This window comes from Acinonyx jubatus, chromosome A1 (genome assembly GCF_027475565.1).
Source record: "Acinonyx jubatus isolate Ajub_Pintada_27869175 chromosome A1, VMU_Ajub_asm_v1.0, whole genome shotgun sequence".
NCBI classification, from domain to species: Eukaryota; Metazoa; Chordata; class Mammalia; order Carnivora; family Felidae; genus Acinonyx; species Acinonyx jubatus.
Genome location: NC_069380.1, coordinates 35,994,753 through 36,011,898, shown reverse-complemented (window position 1 = coordinate 36,011,898; position 17,146 = coordinate 35,994,753). Strand labels below are relative to the sequence as shown.

At 36.0% G+C, this 17,146-nt stretch overlaps 1 protein-coding gene across 8 annotated transcripts in view; it reads right to left on the bottom strand.

Annotated features, from left to right (window-relative positions):
• TDRD3 (tudor domain containing 3) overlaps positions 1 to 17,146 on the bottom strand; it is a 160,390-nt gene that overhangs the window by 57,617 nt on the left and 85,627 nt on the right. For all 8 annotated transcript variants that reach the window (XM_027064966.2, XM_027064967.2, XM_027064965.2 and 5 more), the window contains exons 6-10: positions 14,344 to 14,415; positions 11,647 to 11,796; positions 6,294 to 6,434; positions 3,360 to 3,516; positions 2,561 to 2,686 (exon numbers count right to left, since the gene is read on the bottom strand). In XM_027064966.2, coding sequence (XP_026920767.1) covers positions 2,561 to 2,686; positions 3,360 to 3,516; positions 6,294 to 6,434; positions 11,647 to 11,796; positions 14,344 to 14,415 — 646 coding nt within the window. The remainder of the gene's footprint in view (positions 1 to 2,560; positions 2,687 to 3,359; positions 3,517 to 6,293; positions 6,435 to 11,646; positions 11,797 to 14,343; positions 14,416 to 17,146) is intronic.

Below are 17,146 nucleotides of genomic sequence, written 5' to 3'. Positions count from 1 at the left end.
CTGGTACAAATAAATACTACATAAAATACATCTACAGAATGAAGAATTCCTCGGAGCCCATATAATGCAGTCTCACTTCAGTCTCAATCCCATGTTCCCCCTTGCAGACACAAAAATTTTTTTTTGCCTGAAAGCACCGAACAAACTCCATTGTTCTCACAGTGAAGTTTCACAGCCATCACAGTTTTGCACTGCCATCTACATGAAATAAAAACTCCTTAGGACAAAATGTTTTTGATCCATCCCCAGTTTACCACTTCTATCTCTGGCCCTCTGGCCCCACCTCTCCCACACTGTCCCAAAGATAGGGAACTGGTGATCTGATGCCTCTAAGCCTGGATGCCCAGAGCTCCCTCTACTTGGCCTGTCCTTGATCCAATATTCCTCTGCACACGTGTCTGAAGGTCAGATTATACACCTTGTAAAAGCCAAGGATCTGTAATATTATTATTATAAAGTCCATATTTTTTCTCACATGCTATCAGATTCTGTGTCATATTAATAGCAGTGTCATAAATAAAACATATCTACTAAAACAATACCCTATATTACCAGAAGTCTTCATAAACTTCTGTCTCCTCAGAAGACACTGACATTTGTTTTTGAGTGTAGTATCCAGGTCATGTATCTTAATTAACTTTCATACCTTTTTCCAAATGGAATGCTAATATCATTTCATTTTGTTGGTATAGAATATGTTCTGTGAGAACTGAAGCATTATAGGCACATAGGTCACAGCAAAATTAGTATCTCAGTCTCAACCTCATTATGATTTAGGAGATACTGCAGGAGTCAAAAGCAAATGTAGGGAGACAGAAAGGTAAAAGAAAATCACCAAAGTTCTGATTGGGAGAGTATAAAGGAAGTTGGGACAAAAATATCAGAAAGGCAGAGATTTGAAGAAGCAGTAGAGATTCTCTTGCTGGCTTTACAGAAGCAAACAAACATGACGTGAACTGCCTACAGAGGCGATCAGGTGGCAAGAACTCGAGAGCTTCCAGGAGCTAAAAGCACTCCCCAGGCAACATCAAGCAAGAAAATGGGGACTTTGGTCTTAATCTACAAGGAACTGAATTTTGCTAACAACCAGTGAGCTTAGGAGAGAACCTTAAGCCTCAGCCAAGGTCATAGCCCCAACTGAAATCTTGATTTCAGGATGTGAGATCTTCAGCAAAGGTCCCAACTAAGTTTGCCTGGACTCCTGACCCACAGAAACCATGAGATAAATTTGCATTGTTTTAAGCCACCAAATTTGTGGTAATCTATTCAACAGCAATGGAAAACCAATACATTATGTTTTACAACCAAGAAAACATTGCTGTTAAATGTGTGCTTACAAATCTCACCTACATCAAACACTTTTTCAAAATACATTGCCTTGTCTATATAATCTAGCAATGAGCTTCCATTTTCATGAAATCTGGACATTTCAAATTTGTTATCATAGCATTTTATCTCCAACTTTTTTTTTTTTTTTAATTAAAAATATATCTGAAAGAGAAAACTGAATTTAAAAGTATATCTCCCTGGGGCACCTGGGTGACTCACTTGGTTAAGCATCCAACTCTGATTTCAGCTCAGGTCATGATCTCACAGTTGTGGATCTAGCCCTGCACTGGGCTCAGCACAGAGTGCTGAGCCTGCTTGGGATTCTGTCTCACTCTCTCTCTCTCCCTTTTTCTGTCCCTTCCCTGCTTGTGCTCATGCTCGCTCTCTTAAATAAATAATAAATTTAAAAGAAAAAAGGGTATTTTCCTAATGTTTTGGACTCATATTTTTAAAAATAGACTATTTTAGAAAATACTTACTTATCCCATGCTTAGAAAAAAGAGACACATTTAACATTCTTTATCTTTTCAGTATTTATGTTAATTACTAAAATATGTCATATTAAGGAATACATCATATTGTGGGAGCATATTCACTCATTGTGTGAATATTTCCATAAAATATGTAATATGTGGAGAAAGAAGAGATAGGCCAATTTCACAAAGTGTTATATAAAATTATATAATAATAAATTCTCCAACATAACAATCAGTTTTCATAGCTAAATCTGTTATCTAGTGAAGTTGGGGGAAAGATCTTGGCAATATTAGCTATTTTAGCGTTAGAGGGCAAAATAAGCTGCCTTTTGTATTTTCAGACTGTAACAATCAAAAATTTTGTTCTGTGCTTCTGTTAAACAGTAAATTTGTAATTTAAAAATTTTAATTTTCAACACCCAGATAGAAGTTTGTATTGTCAGTTCTTTTATTAAACTTTTTTTGGTGCGATTCCAAAGTTTGGTCTTTTTAAAAGAAATCTACGTTAGGGGAGCCTGAGTGGCTCAGTCTGTTAAGCGTCCAACTGTTGATTTTGGCTCAGGTCATGATTTCACAGGTTGTGAGTTTGAGCACCGTGTTGGGCTCTGTGCTGACGGTGCAGACCCTGCTTGGGATTCTCTCTCTGCCCCTCCCCAGTAGTCACTCACTGTCTCTCTCTCTCTCTCTCTCTCTCAAAATTAATAAACATTACAAGAACAAACAAATAAAAAGCAATCTACTTTAAGGCAGCCTACCTTCCACACTCAAAGTCCCCATTTTAGACTCCAGGAAATCAAATAACGTGCTTGGAGCTGACGGCCTTGCATTTCCCAGCTCCTCCTCTTCTTCAGATCTTATTCTCCCCCTGCCTTTTCCCTTACCTGAAGAAGTAAAGCAAGACACGTTTATTGTATGTGCAAAAACAAAAGGAGAAAATACACCAAAAAAGAATCATCAGTCACCTCAAGTATGATTTTGTATGTCTTTCTTTTCATGTTTTTCTGTATATTCTGCATCTTTTAAATAAATACGTTTTTAAAATGATTATATCAACTAGTACCTTTAGTCCTCTAAATGATCTATCTGGAAATTTGAATTTGTTCATGTAAATCATCTTTTAAGAGAAAAAAATCATTCTTATAAAATTTTTCTTTAGCCACTAATCCTTTAAAAGAATAGAGGATTAAGACTTGAATGACCAAAGAATAACACTAAATAAAAGTCATGTTCTTGATAATTTTTAAGTCTGCAGACTAGTCACTTATACAAGGGGCATAGTTCTAAAAATAATTAACAGAACTAGTCATTTCATATTATATTTTCTCTATTACTTATAACAACCCTGTTAAGTAAGGTATTATTAGACCTACTTTACATAAAGATGAAGACAGAGAAACTTGGAGAAACTTGCACAAGTCTCTGTGATGCCCTAACTGGTGCTCCTTCCTCTTACCACAAAGAGTAAATGAAGTTATACTGTCCCCCCGCCCAGCAACAAAACCTCAGCCAGAAATGCAAACAATACTATCTGTCACATGGCTTAATGAACTCTACCTCTCAGAGGTGGACCTGTAACAGGTTTGTGTTTATTGCTGTTAAGAAGTACATTCAGCGCTGCTTCTAAGTTGTTGCCATTATCCATAAGAGCTTGCCTCGATGCTTCTTTACTGAAGCCCATTTCTGTTATGTGTTTCAGAGCCTTCTCATCAACCTATAAGAAATTAAAAGCAAAGCTACACTAATGGCCAATAAATAAGCAAGGTATACGTTTTTAAGTAAACGTATAGTTTATTTTTTTTTTAAGTTTATTTATTTTTAGAGATAGAGTGAGTGGAAGAGGGGCAGAGAGAGAGGGAGAGAGAGAATCCCAGGCAGGGATTCGAGCCCAATGCGGGGCTCAAACTCACAAACCGTGAGATCATTATCTGATCCAAGAGTCGGACACTTAACCGACTGAGCCACCCAGGTACCCCTATGTATACTGTTTTTAAATTAAAAATTACATTCATGGTTATAGAAAAAATGCCATACTAATACAACATCCACTTGCTGTTTGTTCATACCAATAGTCGAGGAAAATTCTGTATGATATGTGGGGTTGTGCCTCAAGTACTCTCTGACTTTACAACTACCATTACAAAAGAGTGAATGAATGAATGAAAGAAAGGAAAACAAAGAAAATCATATATGTCAGAAAGAAGCTTCTGAAAATAATACAGTGAAAACTATCTAATGAAAACTTTTCTTGCTTAATATTTCACTTCTCCAAAACTGCAAAGATAAAATGAAGCTAACAAAAAGGTGCTATCTCAGTAGTTTTATTTTTTTTTTTACTCTCTCTGTTCCAGTATTCTTTCTATACTCATTAGCAATACTATCTATGATGCTGTGATAGCCTGTACCTCAAATAGGAAAATCTACCTTAAAATGCCATGAACCAAAATCTCCTTGAAAAATCTAGAGCTGAGTAGAATTCAAGAACTTTTTAAGTAACATAAACATATCCCATAAAGAAATTTTTTGATGGTACCCCATAGGTCCCTTATCCTCTTTTTTTCTTCACTCTTTTCTCTTTCCGCATCTTAGACTGGGTGATTTCAATTGCCCAGTATCAAAGTTCACTGATTTTTTTCTCTGCCTGTTCCAGTCTGATGTTGAATCTGCTAATTTTTCATTTCAGTTACTGTATTTTTCTGCTCCAGAAATTCTATTTGGTTTCTTTTTTTTTATAATCTCTCTTTACTGATATTCCCCACTTGTTCATATATTGTTCTCTTGATTTCTCTTTGTTCCCTGTCAACAGTTCCCTTCAGACGTTTGAGCATATTTAAGATAGTGCATTTAAAGTCTTTGTTTAGTCAGTCCAATGCCTGGGCTTCTTCAAGGAAATTTCCTGTCAATTTCTTTTTTTTTCCCTAAGTGGGTTGTACTTTGCTGTTTTTTGGTAGGCTTTGTAATTTTTTTTTGTTGAGAACTGGACATTTTGAATACTATAATGGCAGTAATTTTGGAAATCAGATTCTCCCTCCTCCTCAGGGATTGCTATTGTTACTTGATGAAAGCTGCTGTTGTAAGTTTGTGTAGTGACTTTTCCAAACTTTCTTTGCAAGGATTATATTCCTTGTGATATGTGATCACTGAAGTCTCTGTTCCATTATCCTCTTTCTTCATTTCTCACTATTCTGGATCCTCAAGTATTTGACTACCAGCCTTCAGAATTCTAAAACCGTTGTTTCAGAGAGTACTTGTCACCTAAATAGTTGTTTGGGTGGAGAGGCCAATTCCTGGAGCTCTCGACTCCACCATCTTTGCAATGTCACTCCCTTCATATGTTTAATCCTTGCCACAACCCCAAACTGCTGGTCTCTGATGTTCTATGGCCAGACATCCCCAGAGAAGTATTCTCAATTTACTGAAGTTTGAAAGCTTCTTGAGTTAGGGACCATATTTTTTCAGTTCGCTGTATCTACTCTAACCTGAAACTGACTTTTGTAAAAGTCCATGAAATGGTACCATGAAATGGTACTATGTTCAAGGAAGAGACAGCCTGGCCCATAGTTCTCCTTGGCCAGTGACTGATTTAGAAGTGGACATGTGACCTATCTCTAGTCGTTAAGACATAAATGGAACTTTCTGGAGATTTCAGAAAATATTTTCTTGTCTGATAAAATAGACCTACACCCTTTCCTTCCTGCCTTTGAACTTTTTGTGTGAAGACTTGATACACAAACAGTCCTGTATCCCTGAGAAGAAAGCCAAAAAATCACAGAGATGCTCACCAGAGCTCCAACATTGTTGTACTGCTGGATTTATCAACCTTTGTAACCATCTACTTCTGAATTTCTAGTTATGTGAAATAATAAATCCCTATTATTTAAGTCAGTCTTAGTATCCCCTACTCTACAGATAAAAGCATCTAAAGTCATTCAACTTCTAAAGGCAGAGGAAAAAGAATTCTTGTCAGTTCTCTCATGTATGAGAACACTGCAGCATACCAGAAATAACTTTGACTCCTATCATTTATCTTAAAAATCCAAGTATATTTTGCAAATGAGACCAGAATACACATTTACTTGTTCTAATACATTTTTCCCAAAGAGCAAAACAAAACAAAACAAAATCACTTTACAGAAAATTTGAGAAGGATATGGAGAAGGGAAGGGAAAGGATGTTCCTGAGGCATCATCTTATACAAAATAATCTCCATTAAATGTCCTCTATTAAATGTGATGGCTTTTCATCAAGCTATTCCAAAAGACATAATTCAGACATTAGAAATTTAAGTATGATGGAGGTTTTAAGTAAATTATCTTTCAAACAATCCAGATGCTCCACGATTAGCGACAATCCTTAATGAAAACCTTCTTAAGAGTTGTAAAGTTCATTCATAACGCGCTGAATAAAGCCAGGAGTGGTTGTGAGAAAGGACAGAAAAATCATCCAGGTAAGGCAGAACACATAACTCTGTGGTTGATTCTTTGGCCTTACCAGTTCTCTGTAGACACCCTCATGTTTCCCCTCCGGTTTGGCTGACTTTTCTTTTTGTAAGATTTCTCTAGTTCGGTTCCCAGCAGCACTCATGTTGAGGTTACTTCTAGCACCACCACCACCACCTCCAAATGTCTTGGTCTTTAAATAAGTGAAAGACAAAGAGATGTAGGTAAATAATATGGAAAGATAGTTCTCAAGACTAGTCTGCAACCAAAAACATCTGGTAAAACAAGTAACGAAACGCTTCTCAATTATGCTAACTGATTCTTTTCAAAAAATATGTACTGGCCATCATCTCTTCTTTCCACAAGTCCGGGTGAAGCAATAAAAAATTTACAAAATTAGCATCGTTAAGTCTTCAAGGCAAGTCATCAGAATAAACTGAAGTAGACAACAACATAGAAGAAAATACAATAATATTAGCATTATGGAGTTTAGGTGTTAAAATAATTCTATGGCACGATACACGACTGATAAATCACGAGAGCTGGGTTATAAACCCAGACACGTAGCAAGTCTATTTTTAGCAAGGCACTCAACATGTCTAGGAATCAGTTACATTATGTCCATGATCCAATAATATGATTATTTATACAAACTTAAAAAGTAAACAAATAATGTGAATTTTAACACTGGATTAAAATTCTCATCGCTAACTTACTATTTACATTAATTACATAATATGCTATCTTACTAATTATGTATAGAAAACTTTAAAGCCTTTATTTCTTATTTTGTTTGAATTATTTCAATAATTATGTTTAATCACATTTGAAAATCTGCTCTGATCTCATTTTCATCAAAACTATTATAAAAAGACAAGAATGTAAAGGACATTAGTCATAAAGATACAAATTCATGATTGAAAAGTAACCCACTGCTGTTACTTGTACAGTATTAAATTAAATACGTGGTCATACAGCATCTTTAGAGCTCTAATAGATCCAATAAAAGAGGAAGAAGTCAAGACTTGATTTTTATTAGTGATAATAATAAATATTTTTACATGTGTTTTAAAATTATTACAGTAAGAAAACATCCTAGATATAAATTTATGAGATACTGGGAAATTATTTTCAATCTGATGAAAATATAAAGAAACAGAACCTGAGAAATAGAAAAATGATAGATAACCATTAACCAGACAACGTATAAAATATCTATTATGTAGTTGATACACCACCACAATATTTAAATTTTATTTAAACCAAAATTAAAACCACACCTTCAAAGACCAAAGGTGCATTAGTAGATTCATTAAATTTTTGGTTTATGCAATAGATTTGGAAGTTTGGAAGGTCATCACTTATATAGCCTCATGATTTTAAATAGGCATCCATATATGCTTACAACTTCCAAATGCATCTCTTCCAAAGCTCACTTTTCCAATTATACTCTTCTGTCTCACTGCCTACGAAGCCACATGATGTCTGACAGGCACACTTCAACACTACTATGTTCAAAACAGAATATCAAATCTTTATCCTCAAACCTGTTCCACTACAGTCTTCTCTAATTCAAAGTAAGAAACTCTAACCTGCCAATTTCTTAGGGCAAAACCCTTGGAATCATTCATGATACCTCCCTCATGTACCACATTCAATATCTCAGAAACTGTGATAGTTCTACTTTCAAAATTCCAGAATCTGACCACTTCACACCACCTATGCAGCTGCCATCTTCATCCAAGCTACCATCATTTTTCCCCTCCCTGGATCATTCAATAATTTCCTAACCTGTTTGGTTCAATCTTCTTCTCTACAATCTACTCTGAACATAGCAGGAGAATTAGCTTTTTATTTATTTTTTTAATGTTTATTTATTTATTTTGAGAGAGTGAGAGTGTGCACAAGAGGGGGAGGAGCAAAGAGAGAGGGAGAGAGAACCCCAAGCAGGCTGCTGCCAGTGCAAAGACTGACACAGGGCTCAATCTCACGATCCATGACTTAACCGGCTGAGCCACCCAGGCGCCCCCCCAATTAGCTTTTTTAAATGTAGGTCAGTTGATGTTACTGTTGTGCTGAACACCTCTAAAGGCTCTCATTTCTCTCTGAATAAAGACCAGTTTTTTAAACATGGCTCACAGAGCCATATATAAGCTGACCTACATTATCACCATTGACTTTATGGTCTACTTCTTGTCCCTTTGTTCTCTCTGCTTCCACCGGCTACCTTCCTATTCTTTGAACACATACTCCTGCTTTAGAGCCATTGTAAAGACTTTTCCTTCTCAGGTAACCACATAGCTAATTCTCTTACCTCCTTCAAGTCTTAGCTCAAATCTCATCATCTTGGGACCTAATTAAATCACTCTATTTAAAACTGAAATCTGAAACTTACTTATTTAGCATGTTTATATTATTTAGTGTCCTCACTAGAATGTAAACTACACAAAAAGAATTCTTAATTTCTGACCATCCTATGTTAGGTGCACCCCATCCCCAACCAGTACTCCCAACTCCCCAACCTACTTTATTTTTTTTCTTCCTATAGAGCTTACTGATTTCTAACTTCCCATACAACTTACATATAAATAGTTTTCTCCTTTACTAAAATATAAGCTTGATAAGGGCAGGGATCTTTTGTCTATTTTGTTCATTGACTTAACATAAGCATTTATTTTTTTAATTTAAAAAAACAATTTTTTTTGTCTGTGTTTATTTTTGAGAGAGAGAGAGAGCAAGCAGGGGAGGGGCTGAGAGAGAGGGAGACACAGATTCTGAAGCAGGCTCCAGGCTCCGAACTGTCAGCACAGAGCCCGACGTGGGGCTTGTACTCATGAACTACAAGATCATGACCTCAGCTGAAGTCGGTGCTTAGCCGACTGAGCCACTCAGGTGCCCCTAGTTTTTACATTTTTTAAAAGTTTATTGATTTATTTTGAGAAAGAGAGAGATCCAGAAAGAAAGAGCATGAGCAGGGGAGGGGCAGAGAGCGAGAATCCCAAACAGGCTCTGCACTATCAGCCTGATGTGGGGCTTGACTTCACGAATCAAGAGATCATGACCTGAGCTGAGATCAAGAGTCAGATGCTTAACCACCTGAGCCACCCAGGGACTCTTAATCTAAGCATTTAGAACACTTCTTTGCATACAGATTTTCATAAGATTGCTGAATAAACAAATAATGGAAAAAATATATGAAAATCATGGCTTGATCATGTGCACTAAATTCTACCAAATCCACATAATTGTTTGAATGGATGATCATAAAACATCTCTCTAAAACTATTGTGCTCTTATGATTTTGCTGTTCAGACATTTATTTTTTAAGTTTATTTATTTATTTTGAGAGAGAGAGCACAAGAGCAAGTGGGGGGAGAGAAGAGAGACAGAGAGAGAGAGAATCTCAAGCAGGCTCTGTGCTGTCAGCACAGAGGCCGATGTTGGACTCAAACTCACAAACTGTGAGATCATGACCTGAGCCAAAGTCAAGAGTCAGATGCTTAACTGACTGAGCCACCCAGGTGCTCCATTGTTCAGGCATTTAGATTAAATATAAATCTGTGCTTGTGTGTGTGTGTGTGTGTGTGTGTGTGTGTTTGTGTGTGTGTGTGTACTTACCTATAGAGACAGATCTATAGATATAAGGATAATCTATAATACACATAGGATTAGTCCTAAATTTGCCATTGGGTAACACTGGGCAAGTTCGGGTAGTTTTGAACCACCATCAGTTCTCTCATATATAAACTGAGTAGTTTTAAGTTTGCTTTGGAAAGCTAGGATTCTTTATTTATCAAATATTTATACAAAATACAATGTGATCAATTATGGCTTTAAAAAATGAAGCATATTACAGTTTAACTATATTCTAGAAAATAGCCATACCCTGCATCAAAGTTTTGGAAGGAAAGTTTGTGTGAGAAAAATGTACATCAAAAAAACAACTTTCCTATAATCATTAAGAAATTGATATATATCCCATATACTCTTTTTAAATTCCATAAGTTTAACAGCCTTTTAGGAAAAAAGAAATATATTTTATGTAAACTATGCAAAATGCATTAATTTCAGAAGCATGAAAAACGATTTTTAAAAGCATGTACCTTAGAACATAAAAGACACTAAGGAATGACAATAGTCACATTTACGGAGAGCTTTCAGTGAAGGAAAATTTGAACTGTGCCACATGCAGCGTTATAAATGTTTTAAAGATTATCAGTTTAATTCTAACAGCAACCATATGAAGTGGGTGCCGTTATTATCCCCTTTGCAAAGATGAAGAAAAATCAGGTACGAAAAGCTAAGTAACTTATCGAAGGCTGTCAGCAGGATACACTTCCAGGCTGCCTGACTCCAGAGCTTGTGCTCTTGGATCAGACTGATGATGGAAAGACACTGCAGGAAGAACAATCAAAATTCAATAAATCTCTTACTTATACTTCAAAATTAAATAGGAAAGCAGTTGTTAGCTAAGCTTTATTACTGGTTTTAAATAAAGGAAAGTATTCTAATCTCACTGGTTAAGAGAAGGAGAGTCTGTCTAAGCAACTAATTCATGAACTTAAATTTCTTCTCAAAGTCTAAAATGAATAACTAACTAAAGAAAACACCTATTTCAAATAAGCAAGAAATTTTAAATAATTAAAAGGAAACCATTTGGCTGTTAAGAGAACATGATGGATTGTGTGTGTGTGTGTGTGTGTGTGTGTGTGTGTGTGTGAAGGGCATAAATGTACAGGATCCAAAGAAAAAAATTATTTTTTACTAAGTAGATTGAAGAATGAAAACTAACAAAAATATTAATACTAAGCCATGATTTATCCTCTGATCAATCTTTTTTTTTTTTAAATGTTTATTTATTTTTGAGAGAGAGAGAAGAAACTCATGCATGCACATGAGCAGGGGAGGGAGAGAGAGAGGAAGACACAGAATCTGAAGCAGACTCCAGGCTCTGAGCTGCAGTGCAGAGCCCCGACACGGGGCTTGAACCTGCAAACCGTGAGATCATGACCTGAGTCAAAGTCAGATGCTTAACCCACTGAGCCTCCCAGGCACCTCTCTTCTGATCTATCTTTACTTGCATTCCTCACAGGTGGTATCTAGCCCAACTAACAACAGAAAATCCTCTGCCATCATGAAAAGTGTTGTGTTTCATTGTTACTCTATTAAGAAGAAAAGGAAAAGGGAGGAAAGAAGAGTGGTTTGCTAGCAAGAACTTGTGAGCAAAATGTGTGAGCTTAAGGCTCCATAAAGGCCCAGGGCATTTCTACTGTTGAAATATGCAAGAAGAATGTCGAAAGTTTGTTGAATTAGTTACCTTATATGGAAAGACAATAATGATTCTGAGTGACTTAAATAGAACATAATGACAAAGAATAAGAGTTTATAAAGATCTAGTTTCTTACTTCTTTGCTCTTTGCAACTTCCGCAATAGCAGCAGTCCTTTGTTTTTCAAATTCATCATTGTCATTTGTAGGTTTGACAGGCATTGTGACTTGCAATGTCTTTCTTCGGTCAAGTTCTCTACTATCCACTTGGACATGAGATGTGCACTTCTGGTAATAATAGAGAAAAATAAAACACTTCAGTAGTTCCAAAAGAGATCCAAGTTTTTCATAAGAAAGTAACACCTCAAAAGAAAGGTTTGTGTTGCTTTAACAATTGAGAGCTCATAAAAGTTTAATTCTTTCCCATAGATTTAAAAATAAAGGTAGAGAATTGATTAAAGTCACTTGTAAATAAATGTAACTGGTAAATAAAATGTAAAGCTACATAATGGCCATCTAAAATAGGGCACATATTTAAGACACACATTGAACCAAGAGATTTATGTAGCATTTTAGGATAATAACTTGAAATAATTTTAAACTTCAAACAGTATACTACTGTACAAGAAGAGACAAGTTCAGTTTTTTATTAAGAGTTTGATTTCCATATTATGACACAATATGCATATGACGGTTAAGTAGTATAGTATGGTTATTTTAAATATAAAGAGCTGTCTCTGAACTTACAAACTAAAAACTAAAAACATAACTGTTCTCTCAATCAGGCTACAAAGTTTTTGATTTTTAAAAAAAAATTTTTTTTTAATGTTTATTTTTAAGAGACAGAGAAAGAGAGAGAGACAGAATGAGAGTGGGGGAGGGGTAGAGAGAGAGAGGGAGACACAGAATCCGAAGCAGGCTCCAGGCTCTGAGCTGTCAGCACAGAGCCTGATGAGGGGATCGAACTCACGAACCGCGAGATCATGACCTGAGCCGAAGTTGGACACTTAACTGACTGAGCCACCCAACCGCCCCCAAAGTTTTTGATTTTTAATTTCTTAGGATAATTTTAAAAAGCCAACACTGCTTAAAAATAAGCCCTGAATTCTGTTCTCCCTTCCAATCCTAGCAGTAAAAATCCTATAAAATGAGCCTTTTCTCAACTCACTAATAAAAAAAGAAAAACATATACTCACACAAATGTGTTGTACAAATACAGGTTTTCAGCAATATTAATATATCCTGTTGCTATTGGCACACATCCAGCATTATCTATCTTTAACCCATGTACAAGGCTAAGATAAACTGAACAAGAATATTCTTGAATGGACTTGATAAGAAATATTAGTGAAACTATACCTTTTAATATGTTCCTAATTTAAAAAACCATAAGGGGTGCCTGGGTGGTTCAGTTGGTTAAGTGTCTGTCTGACTCTTGATTTCAGCTCAGGTCATGATCTCATGATTCGTAGGATTGAGCCCCACATGGGCCTCTGAGCTGATAGCGTGGAGCCTGCTTGTGATTCTCTCCCTCCCTCTCTGCCTCTTCCCTGCGCTCTCTCTCAAAATTACGTTTCTCTGAGTAATTCATAAAAGAAATATTATCACCAAAATGTTTAAGAGGAAAGCAAATTCTTGCAAACATGTATTTATATTATTAAAATATAAATCATTCGACTGTTTACACTCTGTTTGCATTCTGAAGGTTTTTGTGACATTGGTGGGAGAGAGAATATCAGCAACATGGATCAGATCACAGGGCATCATGCCTCCTCTCATCTTGACTGTGCCTTGCTCCAAAGCACAGTAGAGTCAACATATTTTTAAATTATTTTCAAAATAGCCATGATGAGAGAATGACTTAAATTCAATTTTGAGTTGACCTTACAAAAATGTGTTTCAAAAGGATGCCAGTCAACAGATTCCACCCATTTATCTGGGTGGAATGAAGCAAATGAAGAGCAAACGCAAGGCAGATTACCAACAGCTAAATGTTGGTGCTATCATGAAGCAAAGAGCAAGCTGCCACAGGGATGAATCTCAGACTCATCAGGGATAAAACAGGAAAAGGCTGCAGGAGACTGTTGTGAATAACAGTGGAATGCTGAGTAAAATCACGAAGGCCCAAGATTCCAGGCAGCTAAGGAGTTACCTCACTGTAACATTTTGCAGAGGGTGGGCTGAAAAATAGTGAGGAGGAAACTTTTAGCTTCTGTAAGAGAAGGATCAGGGCTGCTGTGGTTAAAAAGAAAAATATCAAATGGAAATAAAATTAAGTTCTTGATTGAGACAGGTAATTTGGATCAAGGCCGAAGATTAGAATCCAGGAAAGAACAACTGGGACAGAAACCCCACTAAAGTGCAGTGATGCCCTTCCCTGTCTCTGGGTTCGCACCTTTATGTCTCATCTCTCTGTTGACATTTTCATTTTTTCCTTTCCCTCTTTTGTGTCTACCGAAAAAAGTGGGAAATTACAGCATACATCTGTCTTACTTTTGAATTTCTCTCACTCTCTCAAAAAAACAAAAAACAACAACAAGAACAAAAAAACAAAGCCTCTACCACCAGGCTATCTTAATTAGTTATAAGTTGCTCTTCAAGTATGCCTCTTAACTGCTTCAATCTTTTGGTTAACAGCTCTTGAGAAAAGAATCTACACCAACAATTTAGTTAAAGAAAAAAACCACAATTATTAAATTTCTGTATTTAATAGATTTCCACATAACTCCATGACCTCTAAATGAATAGTTCCACACAAAACTAAACACAGCTTGAATACAAATGAAAAACACTTTTTTGCTGATTAAATTCATCTGCCAACATGGAAGTCATTACCTGTCCAAAAGGCACAAAAGGAGGTGGTCCACCTTCAGTTCCAATATTACTTCTATTGTGTTTTGACAAGCTCTGTGAGAAAAGTGAGTCATAAGACAGAAATTATACCATTTACAATGTACCAGGAATCCACTTATGTTAGTAGATTCTTATATAGAATAGGAAAAAAAAAAAAAAAAAAGGCTTGTATAAATAATTTTAAACTACATAAAAAAACATTTTGTGTAATTAGGCAATAATTAGGCAAAGGTTCTCTCCTCATCTCCCATACTAAACTACACATTCACATAGAATTTTCAGAAGTACTTACCAACCTGCTCCCATAAAAAGAAAACACAGTAAAAAAATACCCTCTTCAACAAGGAGTTAATTCAAGACAAGAAACAATGGTAACAAAAATTTTAAAAGCGCACTAAAACTATAATCCGACAGACAAATATTACCTGAAAATTATCTTCAAAATAAATTTTTATACATAAAATCTACTAGCAAATATTTGAGATACTGCAATGTAATAAAAATATATATATTTGGGCTTCTTCCCCAGTTCTTGGAACAGAGCTCCTAAAACTTTTGGAATTTCCTGAGTGATTGGGGTCAGAGGAGCATCTTCTGTTATTCATAATAAGCTTCTTTGAGGATACCTGAGTTTATGCTAATGAGGGGCTATGACTATTGATGGGCCCCTGAATAGCTCCAGGATGGGGGCTGGCTGCCAGAGGCACCAATAATATGATTGGAAGGTTGGAGAATGAGTTAGTCGCCAATGTTCAGTGGTTTAGTCAATCATGCCTATATAATGAGCCTCCATGAAACCCCCTATACAACAGGGTTCTGAGAGCTTCCAGTTTGATGATCACATCCATGTGCTGGAAGGGTAGAACACACCAAATTCCACAGGGACGGAGGCTCCTGTGTTCAGGACTCTTCTAGATCTTGTAGCTTCATTTGGGTGTTCATTTGCGTCTTTTACAATATCCTAAATTTATAGTAAACCTGTTAATAGTAAGTAAAGTGTTTCCCTGATTTTTGTGAGCCATTATAGCAAATTATCAAACCCAAGCAGGAGGTCACAGGAACCACCAATTTGTACCCACAACGTACTGACATGTGGGTAACCCAGGGACCTGCTATTTGCAACTGGCACAAGGAAGTAGTCTTGTGAGACTGAGTCCTTGAGAGGCAGGGTCTGTACAAGACTATTCAGCTGATTAAGCAAAGAATAATATAAACTTTATAGGACTGTCATATTTCTTTACAAGCTGTACATAAGATGTTAACCTACTTTTTAAAAACCAGCAGCGTATTCAATTATCTAGGGGTCTTTCCTCAGATAGGAAAGACCTATCTTGAATAATCAAGATATTCAAGCATCAATCATTTCAATTTATACTGTAACTTCCTTTAAAAACTCACACAAACTGCTAATAATGCCATCTGTCAATACAGATTATATAATTTAAAACATATTACAGGGTTGATACTTCTCATCCTCATGAATGTACAGAAGTCAGACTTCACCTCCCTCTACAAACAAGCAGGAATCTGGACAACTTGTAAGAAAAAACTGTTTTAAGACATAGGACAGTAAGTAGTGCAGGACTATAGTCCCTGAAAGAAAGAGAAATAAACAAAATCGAACCAGATGAGCTATGCATGTCTGCTCAGAGGCATGATTCAGTCAGCGCAGAGAGCCAACCTGAGAGAATCAACTTCAGGCACGCTGATGCTGGGGCAGAGTTTTGTAAAAGAGGGACATGTGGAGAAAAGAGGCTCCAGAAACCAGCATATGAATTCCCTAAAGTCATTGCTGAGAACTAGACTGAGCAAAAAACCACTGTAGATTGTAAGCTTCCCTTTACAATAGCATCAAAAAGAATAAAACACTTGGGAGATAAACTTAAGAGACTTGTACACTGAAAACTATAAAAGACTGCTAAAAGAAATTAAAGATGATATTAATAAATGCAAAGATATCCCATGGTCAAGGATTGAAAGAATTAATATTATTAAGATATCAATATTATTAAGATTCAATACAATTCCTATCAAAATCACAAGAAATTTTTTGCAGATACAGAAAAATTCATCCTACAATTCATATGGAATCTCAAGGGACCCTGAATACCATAACTATCCTGAAAAGTCCTCATGTTTCTCAGTTATACAACCTACTACAACTTACTATAATCGAAACAGAGTGGTACTGGCATGAAGACAGACATAGGGAACAAAAAGAATAAAGAACCCAGAAATAAACCCTTGCTTGCATATGTGGTCAAATCATTTTTGAAGAGTGTGGACAAGACCGTTCATTGGGGAAAGAGAGAAATGGTGCTGGGAAAACTGGATATCCATAGGCAAAACAATGAAGTTGGACCCTTAACTTGTATCATATACAAACATTAATTTAAAATGGATCAAATACCTAAATTTAAACCCATAAAACTCTTAGAAAAAAAGACAGAAGCAAAGTTTCAGGACACTGGATTTGGTAATGATTTCTTGGATATGACATCGAAAGCACAAGCAACAAAAGAAAAAAAACATGAAATCAAACTTCATCAAAATTAAAACCTTTTGTGCATCAAAGGATACTATCAATAGAGTAAAAGGACAACCCACGGAATGTGAAAAAATATTTGTATTTCATACATCTCAAAGAACTGATACCCAGAAAATATCAAGAATAGGACAAAAGCTAAACAAACCAGTTAAAAAATGGACAAAGGACATAAACATTTCTCCAAAGAAGACATACAAGTAGCCTATGGAAAGCACTAAATATCACTAAGCATAGGGA